Consider the following 17,932-nt stretch of genomic DNA (forward strand, 5'->3'; position numbering starts at 1 on the left):
TGTATGCTAATAAGTGTTTCATGCTCATATTTGTGTTTATGCCTGCTTTTATGTGACATTATTGTCTGTTAAGAACATTATATTGTCTAAAATCACTGTCATATGGGTTAAATACGGTATAAGAAAGGAGCAGAATCCCCCCTTTTTGTCTCATGAATTCAGCATGGTCAACCCCCTTTTTCCCTTGGGTCAAAAGCCAGCTGAACTCTGATTGGACGAAAGCTGACATGTGACCTCGAGTTTAAAACCCGAGCGCACCAGAGATTCACGCTCTCATATCTACCATCTTCCCCCTCTTAGCTCGCTCTTACTGCTTACTCTCAAAATCCGCAACTCTGGGACCTCCCTGTGGTCCTCCAAGCCTTGACCACTCCCTTTGTCCCCTAAGCTTATGCTTACAATTTTTGACCTCTCTCTTGTCTTATCGCTTGCTCTTAGCTCAACTCTTGTTTTTCTCCGTAACTATTAATTCCCATTTTTTTAGACTTCCCTTTTTTTTATAAAAGTCTGGTCCGATACACGCGAGTGTTTGCTAAATCACACCGCCCGGCCCAAGAAGAACAGCCGACTAAACGTCACCCAGCCGGTCACCAAGGAAACGTGGTCTCCAACAACGACGCCCAGCCGCTGGTAACCAAGGAAACGTGGTCTCCAACAACGACGCCCAGCCGCTGGTAACCAAGGAAACGTGGTCTCCAAGGACTGACGCTCACCTTGTAAATAACCACGATACTCTACGGCAAAGTAAGGTGCATAAAGTCTGATATCTTTGGAGCAGTGGAACTCTGCTGAACTCGGAGTGCTGAATCCTTCCTCTGGGTGATGGTTGTGCAGAGATCCGTAGGAAATAACCGGCCGAAGTGATAGCAGTTCCGTGTGAAGAACCAGACTCAGTATTAATGTTTTAACCCCAGGCCACTAGTCCTCCCGTTTAGCTAAGTCATCTCTCCCTTTCAACCGTGTTTCCCTACAACTATTGCAAAGTACCCATATTCTGTCTCTTATCAATTGTTTATACACCTATATACCTGTGCAATGTTGAATAAATGTTTATGTTAAACCATTTAAGTGTCACAGACAGTTACTAAAGCCGGTTACCAATCCAAATAGGACGCACGACTCAGAATGAGACTGATTCTTAAAATAACATACTAGGATTGCAAGATTTTAAACAGTCTTCCTCTTTGGACTGTAACGTAACAAATTAAACAGAAGAGGTGGTGCCCCAGCTATTTTCGAGGTAAATATTAATTAATAACGTGTCAACGCTACAATATTAGCATGTCAATTATGGTATTTAAGCTTAAAAATTTTCCAAGCACAGCCTCATAAATATCTTAGCATGGATGGAGGTGAATTTTTTTCCTCTCCTACTATTCCAACATTTAAAACTCGTATCATTAAATACACCATTTAGATTTACTGAGGTGACTGTCAGTGTCACAGTGACCAACTTCAGAAAGAGCAAACAAGTGCAATGACTAAATCAGAAATCAGAAGTCTGTTTTTTACGTTGACTGTTAAAAGTAAAATGCAGTCAGCTAAGTCTCGAAACTCTACTCAATAGCTGTAAGTTAACATACAAGGAGAGCCAAAATTGACCAGATAGAGCTCCGCTAGCCATATAGTTTGCTTTGTGTTACTTACAGTTGCTTTTGACAGTATGAGTGTTTTTTCTGCGGGAGTCTGATGGAATCCCATGAATCTCCACTCTCACAAAGGGGTCCAAAGCTTTCCCACTCCTGGGGACAGGCAGGTTGGACCCACTAATAACCTGTTGATAGACGGAGAAGCAGGCGGGGGAGTCATTTTTGCCATGGATAAATGGTAAATAATAATGAAAATCAAAATCAGTGGCTTTAGAAGAACAGAGAGGGCTGTAATTACACAAGTCTGGAGAAAAGCAGACTTATCTGCAGTCCTCTCACACTGAGCCTTCCCCTCACTGGCCCTGATCAAAGACAAACCTGCTTGTACTTATCGCGACATGCCCCACTTGGCTCTGATGGAGCTTTACAGTGTCCGGCCTGAAATTACAGTCCTTTTTCGTCTTTGGAAGTCACTCTATGAATCACTCTGCGTTCTGCTTATTTAGTTTCAGTGGTCCCTACTTGCAAGTTATCACAATACAAAGCTTTGTTGCAGTGAAGCAGACCGCTGCAAGTAAGCGACAGTTTTGTGCTAATTTTATTCAGGAAAGCTCAAGGGGAAGTATTGTTTTCCCGAACAGATGAATAATTTAATGTTAAAAGATTAACCTGACCCTACCTGTGTTACAACACTCAGTATTTCTCATGAATCTAATTCACTGAGTTGAGAGCTGAGTCAAGTTTGTAGGATTTTCCCTGAAGTGATCGAATAATACGGAGTGATAATATGAATAAATAAAAGCAGAGATTCCTCCAGAGGCATACCAAAAACTTTGCACATTTATATTTCATGCATCATGCTGGAAATTGTGTGGGTGTGGGTGTGTGTGCATATTCTATTTGCAGACAATATCTGATGTGCTTTGTTTAACCATGAGTCTAAATATCCTCATTTTCTTCAGCAGATGTGTAAGAGACCTAAAAGTCAGTACTTCTGTATTACTGAGTCACAAAACTTTAAAGCAATGGATTTGATGGAATTAAATAGAACCGCATATTAATATAAAATGTAAACAGCCAAAAAGACGGTTTAAGTATCTTAAGTCATGCCATGTCTGCTGTGAGACTGTATTTGGGTTCAGCAGTCCTCTTAACTGACATGATAAAATTAGGACGCCAACATGCTCACAATGATAATGCCAACATGCTGATGTTCAGCAGGTAGCCCTCTTTGTTTAGGATGTTAGCAGACAACATTTTGGGATTTAGCACTAAACACTGGTACCATACTATAAAGCAAAAGCTGATGGGATTATTCGCAAGTATTTGGTGATAAAGAATTGAACATGACGAGTTGAAAAGCTCGGAACTGGAGGCGTGATGCAATCCTTTCAGGAACCAAAGCCCATGGGAAGCAGCACCGACAGCTGGTAAGGTTTCTGTAATTGTTGTGCGTGTTTACATTTGAATTACTCTGTAAATAAGAATATTTGCTAGTGCATGAATATGTAAATAAGCGTAAGACTGACTTTGATTTCATTTACTTACTGGAACAGCATTTTTCCAAAACTTGCCTCAGGGCAACATTATACTGTTTTACTACTTTTCTTGGGGCAATACTTAGAATGGTTCCCAACTCTTACCCTGTGGACTGCCTGTTTGAGGTGCTTCCCTGCTCCAACAAGTTATTTTCAATGAGACTGATTCCAGAAGAGCAGCTTTGTATGATGTCAGCTCTTGTGCCTTTTTTTTGCAGTAAGACAGTGTTAGTTCCATATGATCCTACATACACTGTCACAACAGCGCAAAGCCTCTGCACACATAAGTGCATTTCCATGAATAGACTAAGGAGTTGCTGTGTGATTATTGTCCTTAAGGGATCAAAAAAGCTATACCTTGTTCTGTACAGCTTGTCATCCCTTTTCACCCATTGCTATGAGGCTGTTTGATACTGTATATTATATGTGCTACTATTGTCGTTCCTTAAAATGCTTAAAATAATGGAATAATGTGATTTATTAATTGGACTCAGGGTCTAATTACATTAGATCAACGGTTTCTCTACTTTCCCTTTAATTTCTGTGGGAGATAATCTAATTAAACCGACACTCTCAGGGAGTTTCACATCATTATTGGTTCACTGCATCCGGCAGGAGAGTATTTATCTGGAAGCAAAGAGTGAGATGAGCTCTGCTACACAATGCCCTAGATTGTGAGGCGCAGACACACACATACATACACATAAAGAGCACACAGGCACAGACAGCCCTGTAACATTACACCTTAATCCATAAATCCACCATGGGGGGATTATTTAGCGTTCAGTGCTCTATAGCTGTACCTTGAGCAGCAGGTGTGTGGGTTTGAGGCGGTGTTGGCTGCAGCTGGGATCAAAGCTCCTCTCACTGGACATGAGCACTACTGGCTTCAGGACATATCCACAGCCCCCGTTGTCTTGGAAACGGCCGTCATTAAGGTCCATAGGCAAGCCCAGAGATTGGAAATTGAGAGCCACTGCAAAACACCATAGGACGATGTCAGAACAAATGAAAAGCCACAAAGCTGAAGCACCTAAAAAAGAGGGGCGGGAGAGAGATTCAACTTATAGAACAACTTGAAATGTTTCTCCATCAGGGAGGCATTCAGTGCCCGTGTAGCGGACTTTTCTGCACTGTGATTCTCTGTTTTAGCACGTCCATTGAATGCACCATGTTTCACCTCATGACTGACCCTATGTTTGAGACGCGTGAGTAAATTGTTGGGTAAAAGAACGCGTAGATGGATCCCTGCCTGTTGATTTTAATTGGGTCTCTGATTTGCTGGACAGAAATCGCGGGTGAGCCTAGAAAAATATAATGGATGATAATTGCAAAGAACAAAATGTTTGCCGGACCCAACATGTTGCAGTGTCTCGTCTTTTGCAGTTCTGTGCGTGTGTTACAAAGGATCACAGAGGATGCTCATCTCATCTAACTGATATTGATCCAACTAAGCTGCGGCTTTGTTCTGCAGTCTCCCAAAACTGTGAAAAGTACAGATCCCCAGCTGCAGAGCTACCCCCATAGCACGCACACCGTCTGCTCAGTAGAGCCCCCCTTCACACACAGCTGACTGATGGAGATAGATGGAAAGGCTGTGTAAAAACAGACAGGTTGACAGGTGCAGGGGCCAAGACAGGATAAAGGTTGGGACATGGGTAAATCATTCAAACTAAATGGCTGCAGTACTGCATGCGAAATTTATCATTGATCTTTTTTTGTAGGCACAGTTTCTCTGGGAAGCACAGTTTACTTTCTGTGGATGAAGTCTGATGTTCATGCTTGACTCTAAAGACACTAAAGAACCAGCCATGTCTCACTTTTAAAAAAAAATACAGCAATATAACAGTGGCAGAAAAACTGAGCTCTGGTCATATTACAACAAAGCTTAAAGGCCTACAGAAAGGTGATTTTTTGCACAAAACTGAAATGGCAGATCGATTCCTTATATACCATGGAATTATTTTATGATTTTAAAATAATTTTAGGTCCCTGGATAGTCCTGATTAGACCCAATAAACTATCACCACTTTTGATTCGAATTTTGGCAAACCGACGACAGGTGCGTGACGTCACAAGTGCAATAAACAATAAACATGTCTGATACCAGTAGTTCTAGTAGCGAAGCCAGCAGTTTGCCAGACCTGGACAGCTTCTTCACGGCAAATTTCGATGTGTGCCGCGGGACATCGCTTGGAAATATAAAACGTTGGGTTCAGTGCAGTTTTTATTGCAAGTAGATGTACGAAGTGCGTGTGTTGCCCTCAGCACCAGCAGCTCACACCACCGGGGACAGAGGAAGCAGAGAGACCTGCGGTCGGACAGGAATCCACCTAGCTGAGAGTGTGGAAATCAGCCGGCAGAGCGATCATGTCCACGTCGGGGCTCTTGATGATCGCTCTGCCGGCTGATTTCAGGGCAACCATCCCGCGGTGTGTCCGCTCTCCGCCAGGTGGATTCCCCCTGAGTGTCCGCACCGCAGGGAGCTGAACACGGCGGGATGGCTCCGGCTGATTTCACCAGAGAGGAGGCAGGCGGACAGGGAGGCACAGACACAAGACCGCAGGTCTCTCTGCTTCCTCTGTCCCCGCAACATTTGAAACTTTTCAGGTGAGAAAGTAGTCGTTTAGATCCCCAACGTGTTGAAAACCTGACAAAATACCGGCTGTTTACCATTTTGTTCCGACGAATTCGGCGCTGCTAAAGCTAGCCGCATTGAGCAACGCACTTCCGGTTATTTTGACAAAATAAAATACCCGTTGCCTTTTATCATAGGGAAAACAGGAAGTGAACCTACCCTCATTGTAGCTAGCTTGAAACTGCCGTTTTGACAGGAAATGACGGTATGCCGGGTTGCCGCCGTCCTGCAGTGCTTCTGTCTTCTGACAAAGTCGCTAAATTGGCAACACGGCAGCCATGAAAAACCATGCACTTGTGACGTCACACGGATTTTCTAGGAGGTTTCCTAGCGGCAAATTCAAAATCGCAAATTTCATGCGTTTATGAAATGTTTTGGTGTAGAGTCCAATGATCATTATTGTTCCTCTGTGTATGTATTATCATTATGTATTGGGTGTAGTGTCAGCTTTCTGTAGGCCTTTAAAGGGATAGTTCGCCTCCCCTGTCAATGCGTCCAATGTAAACTGTGCAGACCGAAGAGCAGACCGAGCAGTCCCCTGCTTCCGAGCAGTAAACACCGTAACAGATGCAGCTATCGCTAGGTGGCTGGACGCATTGATATCAAGGGAGGCAAAAATGGCGCCAAGCGATGTGAGGTCTGACTTTTTCATGCACAACGATTTTGTGATGCAAATATATTACTCTTTTGAACGCATATTGTTTTGAGAAGCAAGACGCTTTGTTTAGCCCCAGCCAACTAGCCGGACTACCTTCGTCAGCGCCAAAACTCGCCTGGAACTCGGCTCACAGGACGCAGCAGGGGGGTAAGTCAATGTTCATAAATGATATTGCTAATATGGGATGTCATACAGCTCCATGTCAAAAAAGGCGAACTATCCCTTTAAAGCAATCAAAACGTATGAATGTGAGGGCAAACCAATCCAGAGAGGCTGCAGTAAGGGCCAGGGGAGGTGTTCAAGCTGTGTCCTCAAATTTAAACGCTCAGGTTAATCCCCTTTGAAGTTTGGCAACCTAACTTCCGCACTGCACTTTTTTTCTGCAGTAATAAATTACGCTGGTTGTTCAGTGTGACTCAGAAACTTTCGATTCCTGTTGATATTACTGACACAAGAATCAGTTTTGGTTGGCTTAAATAAATGTGTGTATATTCGTGTGTATTACAAACATCCATGTGGGTATGGGAGCAGTAAATGAGGACCCCCCCCCCCTTGGAAAGGTTTGTGACTGGGGGACCTTTTACTCACCGAGCTGCGAGCCGACGTTCCAAAACTCTTGAGGATTGTAGTTGGAGGAGGACGTTCTGGAGCCCGCTGGGTAAATTCTGCTGAGGAACCTCTGGTTGTGCCGAACAAAATGTGGACCTGAAAGAGAAGCACTTTCTATGTGGCAAAGGCCAAATGTTCCCTCCGATACACATCCATTTATCTGAACATTAACTTCCCAGTTGGCATCTTTGTGATATTGAACATTTGATTCTATCTGCCTGAGTCACAGTGGTCATAATCCAGGGAAAGCACTGAGGTCTATCTGAAAGGACATGCTCACGTTTTATCGGTTACAGTTATATTTTTCAATTTGGTACTAGACAGATGAAAGTTCTTGACATCACACATACGATTTTCAGCTTTTTTCTAATAAAAACAGAATCCAATGAGAAGGACACATCAAGGTGCTAGCTGTATGAGGTTACCAAGAAATATAACCAGGATTTTTTCTGATGGAAGAATACTTTTTCATGGTTACTGGACCAAAAGGCTGGCACACAGTTTTAGGATGTGTATACAGTCATTTTTCCTGCAGGGCTTAATGTAACTACAAGATTTTTACAGCTCAAACCCAGACTAATCTATCTTTTATAATCTTTGCCCCACAAGCATGCCTGCTCCTAGCATGGCTGTGCGTCTGGAAAGTGTCAGTCCGCCTAAGCAGGAAGAGATTTCATTTCTCTACATCACTATTTCTCCAGTATTTTTCAGCGCAGCAGCATGATGATACACATTCATTTGAATCTGTGTGGGCTCTTTTCATTTCAACAGCAGGAAGACTGCTGGGCAGATTTCTGTTCTTGGTGCTATCGAGCCCCTAATGATACTCCCTTATGTTGTAAATGTCACGTTCAATTTGTTTTCACCATTAAGGAAGTCTATAATGCTGAGTATAGTGGTATCCAAAAGGCACAGAGTGCTCATTATGATGATATATCAACTGAATCTGCTGGGATCGTCAGCATGAAGTTAAACAACATGTATTACTTCAAAGTTATTCTTCCCTTGTCTTGTGATTTCAGATGAACGAATAACTTCTTACCTGAAGCTTTGGCCAGCTTGCGAGCCTTCTTCTCTGCCATGGATGTGTTCTCACAGTAGTTCTGATTGTCCTTCGAGTGATCGAAGCTAATGAACTTGACAGACCTCGTGTATACAACCAGGTCTGATAAAGCTTCGGCGACCACCACCTTCTTCTTCTACTCATCGTGTTTAGGTCAGGGACAACAAATCAAAGACAGCTTTAAAATGAAAAAGTCATCAGACTTAAAGCTTTACCTTTCAGACCTCATTTCAAAAATAATTTCATCCAAGCCTGCATCTGAGAAAAATCTCTTTAATCTGACTGAAAACCCCTGACTTACTTTCTTCTTTGACCCTGCCTTTCTGGGAGACCAGAATTTTGCTTTGGTTTGATTATCCTCATCCTCCTCATCTTCCTCATCATCATCATCATAATCATCTCCGCCCTCATCTGCACTTTCTTCTGCCCCTGCTGCGTCCTCTGTCTTAATCTGAGGCTTTAGCTTCTTATTCTTGATGAGGATCTTATACTTGAGGTCCTGGCATTCCCACAAATCAAGAATGAATTCACATGTGAAAGAATGCACACACTCCCTAATCACGGATAACTGAAGTATCAACATTCACTCTGCAGTCTTGGACCCCCCCCCCCCCCCCCCTGCTACAGTTCAACAAAGATGCTCTTCTTCACAGATTCGCAAGCTCTGGAGTGATAAGAAGAAAATTTAAAAAAGGAACAAGCAGCTGGTTCTATCCAAAGTCTGTGCCTTTTGCGAATGAGGGGCAATATGTTCAAGAAAAAAGCAAAACTTTTTTCTCCGTGGTGAGCCACACAACAGCAAGGCAGTGTTGCATACCGTGTGCACAGGCAAAATATGCAAAGTAATTAGAGATATACCAACATAAACAACATCTTGGAGACCATATTATATACAATTACAAGCCTCGTAGCTGCATTTGGCACAGGTTCACTGCACTTTTTCAATTTCTATCGCTGTCACACAAAATTATACGCTCTGTGGAGCTAAAATAGAGGTTTTGCTTTTATTTATCCAATTTAGGAGGTCACATGTGGTTCTTGAGGGAAGTTTTTCCCCATTTTGACAGTGAAAATAGAATAAAGCAGCATAATAACATGCTAGTTAAGTAAAGTTAATCATTTCTAATTCTCCAGTAACACTGGGTAGTGGAAAAATAGAACCATGACAGTTTTTTTTCCATGTTTCATTTAAACATTTAAATGTACATGTACATTTAAAAACATGCTTAGCCAATCAGCAGTTTGAAACAAATCATCAAACCTTTTTTCAGAATCATAAAAAGTACAATGTGACACTGAAATGATTCAAAACATGAAAACAGATTCAGTGTTTGATGTTGTAGGGATTAATAGTCACACTGCAGCCATGAGGCTGAGGAATACTATGGAAGCCGCCGTTTCCCAAGTCATAAAGATAAAAAAATTATCAGAGGAAGACGCACCGTGAGGAGAAATCACAGCTATTTTCTATGCAGGAAATCCTAAAACAGCAGAAGTCAGAGGCTGCGAAAAGCCTCAGACAAGACAACGCACATTCAGAGAAAAAATAAGAAAAAAACACCTACATCCCACTCATCATGTTCACTAAGCTGAAGTGACTGTATCAGTGTCTTTCATTGTGGTGGCTCTGTAATCAGTGCAGACAGATCCCTCCAGAGGAGACACCAGAACCCCAACAGGCAGCTTGTGTGCTTCAACGCTCTCAAAGTGACGGACATGTCCACAATCAGCAACATCAGATTTTTTGACTCCCTAATAGAGCCTTTCAAATGCAGACTTCCTCTTCCCCTATAGTACGTGCTAGCGAAAGCAAGAAGCGCTAGCCTCCGAAAGAGACTAATGAGGCCCTCCGTGACGACAAAAAGGTCTTGTTTTCTCCTTGTGTTGCTATTCTGTGACAGGCAATAATGATTTATATATGCATTCGTCTGCCTCTGCACACACTCAGTCTTCTGCTCATTTACTACACACATCATCAAACACTCACATCTTCTCAGTCTTACATTTGGGCTCGGGAGGTCTCCTGTTGAATGATCCAAGGGAGTTGTCAGCAGCTTGTCCCCTAGAATAGAGATGAGGTACTGGGCCATGACCTCCTGCTGTTCCTGGCAGCAGTGATTTTCCAAAGACAGGATCACTGGGTACACAGAAACCTGGCAGGAAGTAACCGCACCAGTAAGAGAATGCAAGGCAGAGAAGGGAAACAATTAAGTCTCCATTTTCAGCAATTAACATCAACCTGAATGCACCTGACTGCTCTCTCAGTGGGGTGTAAAAACAGAGAATGGCCTGAAAGAGCACATCAAAGACAGCTTGAGAGCGAGGTACTTCTATCAGAGAGGTTACTAATTAGAGCAAATACATCTCAGTTGGGACTCCTGCCACTCACAGAGGCACAAGTGAGTTAGGTGCCCGGGGCACTACTCTTGAAGAGGAAATACAAAACATATAACAAATTATATACTGTTACCTCAAAGGCATGTTGCGCCACAGTGGTGATGACGTCCTTAAAAAGTATCTTGGTCGTGAGGGTGTAGCCATGGTAAACTGCAGGCTCCATGTCTGGACCATCCCAACAGTCAATCTCCAAACAGCGGCAGCCTTTTCTCAGAGCACTGTGCCACAAACAAGCAAACAAACACACACACACACACACGTAAACACAGACATATGGACAGACGCAAGTCTGTGATAAATACAATCTTCTGTAAGAGTTTCAAGAACTAAACTCGACTATTTCCTTACAGGCAAAAACAGTTACATTCATTCAGTTAAATGCTTTCGTTATACTGAATTAACAATACCGCATTTATGCACAATGCATTTACATTTCTACAAAGCGTATCTAGACTATACAGTAATAAGTCATGTATTTTTTGGCAAAGCTAACACAAAGTCATCTTTTCTTTTTGTCCAGATATTCTCCGCAGCAATGCTTCTGCTTCTCTGACAGGTCTCTTGCTGTTTTATACGTAAATGATGGCAGCTGCAATGACACATATGTGTGTTTGGGGAAACAGCTGCTGTCTTGGCGTGTTGTAGCACATTTTATAAATCAGTACGGTGATGTGCAGTAAAGTTGATCTCTTTAGTCACAAAATATTACTTACAATTGTCTTGTTGGGTATTTGACTTTATATACTCAGTTCAGTATAAGAGGATAATTTACTATAACCACTTTTAAAGATATTCAACTTTTTGCTTTCTGTCCAAGGGTTACCGCAGACTGGAATTTACATTAATGACACAAAGTGGGACATCCAATGCAGTTTAGTTGGAAACAATTAAGAAAAAAAAATAAAGCTAGAAGACTGTGGGTGCACTTTTGGGTTTAGTCGGTCAAGGGAACAGAAGTGACTTAGATATTTGGCAGTGTTTCAATTTGAGGAAAGATTTCCAGTGATTTTTTTTTTAATCTGCTGCCTAAACCGATCAGAGATGAGAGTACAAAGAGAGAGGATGGAAATGAATAAAGAGAAAAGTCACTCTCTGATACATCTACACAACTAATTTTTAAAAGTGTTTTTGCTCTTTTGATGGTTTATTGAGATGTAAGCCTCCCCAAGTGGGCTGACAAACAGAGAGATCCAGAGTGGCTGAAAAGGGAAAAACATTATATTTCGAGAATTGATTCTCAACCTTGGGGACCGGGACCCCTGTGGGCGGGGTCACAAGATAATTTCATGATCTGTACCGGTGATACAATCTGGTAGCCTAGAAATCTAGACGCCCCTAGCGGCCGCAAATGGAATTTGCTCCGGGGCTAACAATCTGGGTTAGCATAGACTTTATTGAGTGCAATTCTGTTTGTCAAAGTGATAAGCGCAGGGGAAGGGTGTGATTATCCAGGGGTGATGATGAATCTGAGGCCCTGTTTTAACTACATTTAAAACAGTACATGACCATATATATTATGTATATGAGCATAATTAGTATAGCAATTAGCATATTTTACATTCATTTGTTTTTATCAATTTATGCACACTAAATGCACACATCTATGCACACATCTATGGTTGTAAATTGATGGGCTATAAATTTATTTGGCAACAATAGAGAGCCTCCAAGAAAAAAAAAGAAAGGATTTAGAGTTGATGTTTTAGTAAGGGGAGCCAAGCCTGTCTGAGTGACTACTGTGGCATCGTGATGAGGGGCTCTCCTGCTGGCCTTTTATAGTCATGTCTCATGCGTACAGATTAACTTAAAAATGCAAATTAACCAACATATGCACACAATTCATCCTGTGTGATCAATGCTGTAAAATGTGGCTTCTAAACAATTTTTATTTTCAACCTACATCTGCTCCCAGTAATAGTAAAAATGACCTTTTTGGCAGTGACATAATAGTAGTAAAAACAGGTCGATATTGCTTACAGTTGCTACTCACTGCCACTGATGTTCTTTGACCCGGAAAATATAGTGCCAAAAGAAACAAAGATTTAATGCAAAAGTTTCCTTTGAAAAAAATTCACAATGTAACATTTCCGCAAACCACAATATAACCATAATATAAAGTTGTTTTGCATGGCAAAAATCCTACCTGATCTTGATCTTACCGATCACAAATCTACAAATTCTACTTTGCTGCCGCTCTCATTTGGTTAGGTTTAGTCTTCAAAAATACATGGTTGGGCTTAGAATTTCTAAGAGTTTCAATATCAAAGTGAACCAGAGCTTCCAGGCCGCTGGGTTTGATGGGTTCCACTCCACCAGCTGACCAGGGCATTCAGCACATTAACTAGATCCATAAAAACTGAACTTCTGCTGCCATCAGCTTTTTTTGTAATCACTTCCATTGTCCCACAAAGGCACCACAGCAGAATCGCTGTCTGCCTCAGCACATCAGCATGTCAGTGAAATGAGAAGCAAAGCATTCAGTATGCAGATAACAAGCAAGCAGGTTTTGAAGTACATGATAATCTGAGGACTAGATCCTGGTCATGTGTTTTTTAAAAAGGCTTTACAATTGTTTGTGGTGTTTCCACAGCAAAAGCAGATCGACTGATCGTACGGGATTAGATGATTCTAGCAATGCAAATACTGTTTACTTAAATGTGCAAAGCTTCCAGGAATTTTTGAAAGTTTAGATTAACACAGAGGCATCTGATTGGCATCACAATTACCCCAAACACAAAGGTTGAGTCATAACAAACTGAATATCCTCAGACACCTTTAGGACCCCACAACTTTTGCACAGTCCTTTGTTGGGTGGAATAAGAGAACACAAGCTGTACTGTATACACTGCTTACCAAACGTAGGCATCCAGGTGGCTCTTTCCTACTAGCTGATCTCCAGTCAGGTATGTGTTGTGTGATGAGGAGATGAAGTAGCTGTGGAGAGGCTGGCCCATATCTTGGTACACTGAGGTATGAGCCTGGCTGAACAAGCAGCAGTCTTTAGACTCCATGTATCTGAAGAATCCTTCAAAAGTCATGGACCTGCTTTCTATGGCTAGAAGAGGAGAAAGCAGCAGACTGAACAATCTCTGTCAGCGGCAGTCGATAAAGAGGAGTACAACAGCCAGCTCAAGCAAATACTGTTCCTAGCGTTGTAACAGAAAACAAATCGAATGAGTGACAAATATTGTGATTAATAGATATAGTGGATGATTTAATTATGATTCCAAATCAAATGTGACCATTATAAATCATCCTGCTGGAACTATAAAAGTCTGTATAAAATCTTGCGGCATTTCATTCAAGTGGTGCTGTGATATTTTAACAGTGAATCAAGATTGCAGACAAACTTGAGCCTAATCTGCGCCACTTTTGGCACACGTGGCTGTGTAATGGTACTGACAAACATTGAGTGGGACAAACGTGGCCCAGTTTCCAAAGAAAATGCAAATGTGGGCCATGTTTGGTGGATACGCAACTGAGTTTAGGCAGCTGCACTCACTCTTCGTCAATACTATCTTTCAAGGCCAAATGTGGGCCAAGAAGAGTGCAGATGTGGGCCATGTTTAAGCCAAACATGCCATGCTATCTGGTTCTAGTCCCCAGGAGCACACTGAATTTGCAGTAGTTTCTAAAATCCTGGTATTATGCTCTTTAGCTCAGTCTCACATCCGAGTGACACATGTTGGAACGTGGGCCACCATTACCAAACTTTCTTGACCTATGGCTTTTATGCTGGGGAAAGTCAAACTTTTGCTGCACAAAAGATTTATTACTTTGGCCCTCTTGCGGACGATTTATACCCTTAGCGGCTGCCTTTACAATTAACACTTTGGAATAATCACAGTTTAGACGTGATTTGATATATTCAAACTCTGTCTGCATTCAGGCATAAGCCCATTTTCCCAAAAAAAGTGGGAGTGCAACAATTTGCAAGTCATTTTAACCCTTCTAGTAATTCAAAATACTGCAAAGACAAGTGAAATGGTGAAACGTATCAAATGTTTAAACTGAAACATAACCCTTGAATTTGATAGAAACAACAAGATCAAAAAACTTTGGGAAATTTCAAACTTGTCCCAACTATCACTGACATGATTGGATGTAAAAAGAGCATCCCAGAGAGTCTGAGTCATTAAGAAGTATAAGTGGAACTGTTCACCACCCTGTTAGAGATAAATATTTCAGCAACTTAACAGAGATGTTTCTCAATGCAAAATGAGTATCATTAAAATGATGAAAGAAGTTGGAGAAATCTCACCAGAGGTAAAATATAAAAAACATTTTTAAATGATTATGATCTTCAGGCTCTCGGGTGGCGCAAGTCCAATCATGAATTTATTGAATAATCTCAGAAACACTTCTAAAAAGCATTAATTGACATTGTTCATTGCTAAAATGCAAAGAAAATGAAAATAAAGAAACAAACATATATTAACAGCCAAACGTATATTGATGATCTGAAGTGAAGTTGGAAGCTGTCGTGTGTTCTAATGAATCAGAATTTGAGATGGAGAAATATGACAAATCAAATGCTGCAATGTTGAGTAGTTCAAATCTTATTCCAAGTAAGAATGGGAACACACACACAGTTTTACTCTTTCAACAGTAAAAGTAGTCTCCTCTGTTCCAAAACAGTGTTAACCGAGGTGGTGATGTAACTCAGTGGTAAACATGACTGTCACAACTACTTTGACAAGTGTTGCTGGTCAAAGACAATGTCAGCGTATAGTTTTCAAAAACAGTAAATATTTCTCTTTGATAAATTGTCATTGTGCCATAAATAAAAAAAAAGGGCTTAAAAAAAGTCCTAAAAAAGTGCATGCTGTTTCCGCAGCATTCCAGATCTGAAAAGCAAAAAACTTAAATATCAGCCATAGTTTTTTCTATATAAACCACGTTTCACTCCATATTGGCTATGTGAAAAAGAAAGTGCACCCTATTTCAGTTCTAAGGCTTTATTTATTCGGATATAATTGAGCACAATCAGATAGAAAGTTTGGGAAATATAACCTCAGAAGAAATCCCACAGAGTTAATATTCATTAAACAAAAACTAAGCCAAAATATAAAAGCAGTATGTGAAAAACTAAACGCACCCTATGATTCAACAGCATTTCAGCCCATGGAGGCTTATGCACAGCTCGCTTAAATGCCCATCAGAGCATTTCATGAGTTGAGGTCTGGATTTTGACTGGGTCTTTGCAACACTTTGATTTTATTTTTTGGTTCTGTTTGTTTTGTTTTTTCTTTTTAAGCAATTCTTTTGTATATTTCTTAGCGTACTTGGCAAAGTTTTTCTGTCGCATGACCCAATTTCGGCCTAGCTTTAGTTGTCAGACAGGTGGTCTCACATTTGACTCGAGTAATACTTAAGCATTCAGAGGAGTTTATGGTTAACTCAACCTTCAACCTTGATTGTTTTTGTATTGTTATCATTTGGCGAGGCCATTTGATTTTTTTGTTTTTATTATGTCCTGTATGTAAAAGCTTAGAATTGAAGAGGGTATACTTTATTTTTTGCAGTTTTAGTCGTGAGACTTGAACGTGTAATTTCCCTGTCGTGCAATGTTTGATGGTGCAAATGAACCTGCAGAGCTCTGAGCCTAAGGTGACATTGTGTCGACCTGTCCGGTAAAGAGCCATTTACCCTCATTTCAACCTCCAGTACCTGGGCTCATGACAAACAATTATCTTGACCAGACATCACTGGACCTTATTTTCTGTTACAACTAAATTAGTATCATTGTGTACCTGTAATAGTACAGCATAGAGTCCTTTTTTTAACCCTAGTGATTTGCAGCATACAGTCTGGCGAGGCACACAGCCCTCCCTTCACTCACCCGTCTCTTCGATCTCATATCTGTCAATCAGACTCTCTACTGTCTCTTCATTTGCTGTGAGCTCCATCTGCTCCTTGTGGAGGAACTTAAGGAGGCTACAGGCAGGCAAAGTAGGGAGGCCCGCTGCATAGTTCTGATATAGTAGCTGGATTTCAGCTCTTCTGGACGAGGGGGGCTTGCTTCTCTTCATCTTGTCCTGCACACAATAGAATATCCCATTAATCCTCCTTGATGCAGAGAGGTTGTGAAACCTCAGCTAAGGAGGGCTTGTGTTTTTCTACAAGACTGGATATCTATCATGGTATGTGTTAAAAGGAGGAAAGTGTTAAATTTAGGTACATTTGAGGCTTAATACTGTCTTTATGTTGTCATCGTGATAGTATTTGAAAAACTTGTGTTTCAAAGACAAAACACATCACTTGTTCGCTAAAAATATTCAGAAAACAGCAAATAGAAACGTCAATCCTGAGATGGATCTCAGTGTTTACCTGAGCGGATGGTTGAAATACTTCTTTTTCAAACTCAGCATGAGACAGAATGAAAGAAAGTTTGGGATGTTTGCACCCAACCAAGCTCCCCCTTCCTGTCAGCCCCTCCACAGAAAAAAAATCCGTGTAGCTTTCTCATGTTAGTCCCTTTCCTCTCCCTGTCATTCCTCTCAGGAAGGGATACACAAGTGCCTGTGACTTTCTCTGGCTTTGTGTGTGTGTCACTTTTCCTCCATACCTTTCATGTCTCTGTTCTACAGCCCTTCACAGTTCAGGCTTATGCCTATATGCCAGTGTTGTTATCTCTGTGTCCCACAGGTCTCATCTGTCTCCAGAGTGTGAGCAACACAAAGAAACTAATCCTGCCTCCAAATTCATTAACCATTTATACGACTGCAGTAACTTTACTAGACCCTGGTGACTAATAACTGACCAAGAACAGTCATCAATCTTACATGAGACATGGATGAAAAACAGTTATTACACTAACATTTTACAGCCAATAAGCCTCTCTCACAGTAAGTTAGCTTGAATGCAACTCAACTATTTCCTGAAATCTCAATGAGGTACTTTGAAAACAACAGCCTACCTGAAATACAAATGGTCTCTGGGCCCCGAGAAGTAAGGATATGAAAGGAAATAAGCAGAAGCTCACCAGTTTATCAAAAAACTCTTAATAATTACACTTTTTTCAGCAGGTTTCTGGGGACGTACACAAAGTTGTTGCCATGGTGACCAAACATTCCAATTCTAAAGACATGGTGTGTCTGGGAAAAAAAAAAAAAGCCTGAAGATGGTAAATGCATTGCTAATAGCTTTCTTTGAAGTTTTAGCAAGGAAGATTGGAACTCACCGTGTGTCTGTGTACCTGTAATGTTTTCACGGGTGAACAGCAAATGTGGTAAAAACAGACAGAATACAGTTTGTGAACAAATACCCTATAAGGTGTTGGCTGGTAGGGGGATAAGGATTCCTTTTCATATTTTGGATACATTTTTTACATATTGATGGGACGGGAAAGGCAAATCTACAGCAGAACCCCAAGAAAGCACTTAACTAAGATTTCATATTTAGCTTGTTAGAGATATGGCTTTTTGCAAAGTTGTTTGT

The 17,932-nt window shown here is 41.2% G+C and overlaps 1 protein-coding gene across 1 annotated transcript in view; it reads right to left on the bottom strand.

The window, feature by feature from the left end:
- LOC142384140 (1-phosphatidylinositol 4,5-bisphosphate phosphodiesterase zeta-1-like) overlaps positions 1 to 16,524 on the bottom strand; it is a 31,958-nt gene extending 15,434 nt beyond the window's left edge. The window contains exons 1-9 of the mRNA XM_075470125.1: positions 16,335 to 16,524; positions 13,346 to 13,547; positions 10,566 to 10,710; positions 10,099 to 10,248; positions 8,397 to 8,594; positions 8,075 to 8,222; positions 7,012 to 7,128; positions 3,931 to 4,103; positions 1,648 to 1,774 (exon numbers count right to left, since the gene is read on the bottom strand). Of these exons, the coding sequence (XP_075326240.1) occupies positions 1,648 to 1,774; positions 3,931 to 4,103; positions 7,012 to 7,128; positions 8,075 to 8,222; positions 8,397 to 8,594; positions 10,099 to 10,248; positions 10,566 to 10,710; positions 13,346 to 13,547; positions 16,335 to 16,524 (1,450 nt within the window). The remainder of the gene's footprint in view (positions 1 to 1,647; positions 1,775 to 3,930; positions 4,104 to 7,011; positions 7,129 to 8,074; positions 8,223 to 8,396; positions 8,595 to 10,098; positions 10,249 to 10,565; positions 10,711 to 13,345; positions 13,548 to 16,334) is intronic.
- Between the last annotated feature and the right edge of the window lie 1,408 nt (positions 16,525 to 17,932).

This window comes from Odontesthes bonariensis, chromosome 7 (genome assembly GCF_027942865.1).
Source record: "Odontesthes bonariensis isolate fOdoBon6 chromosome 7, fOdoBon6.hap1, whole genome shotgun sequence".
Lineage (NCBI taxonomy): Eukaryota > Metazoa > Chordata > Actinopteri > Atheriniformes > Atherinopsidae > Odontesthes > Odontesthes bonariensis.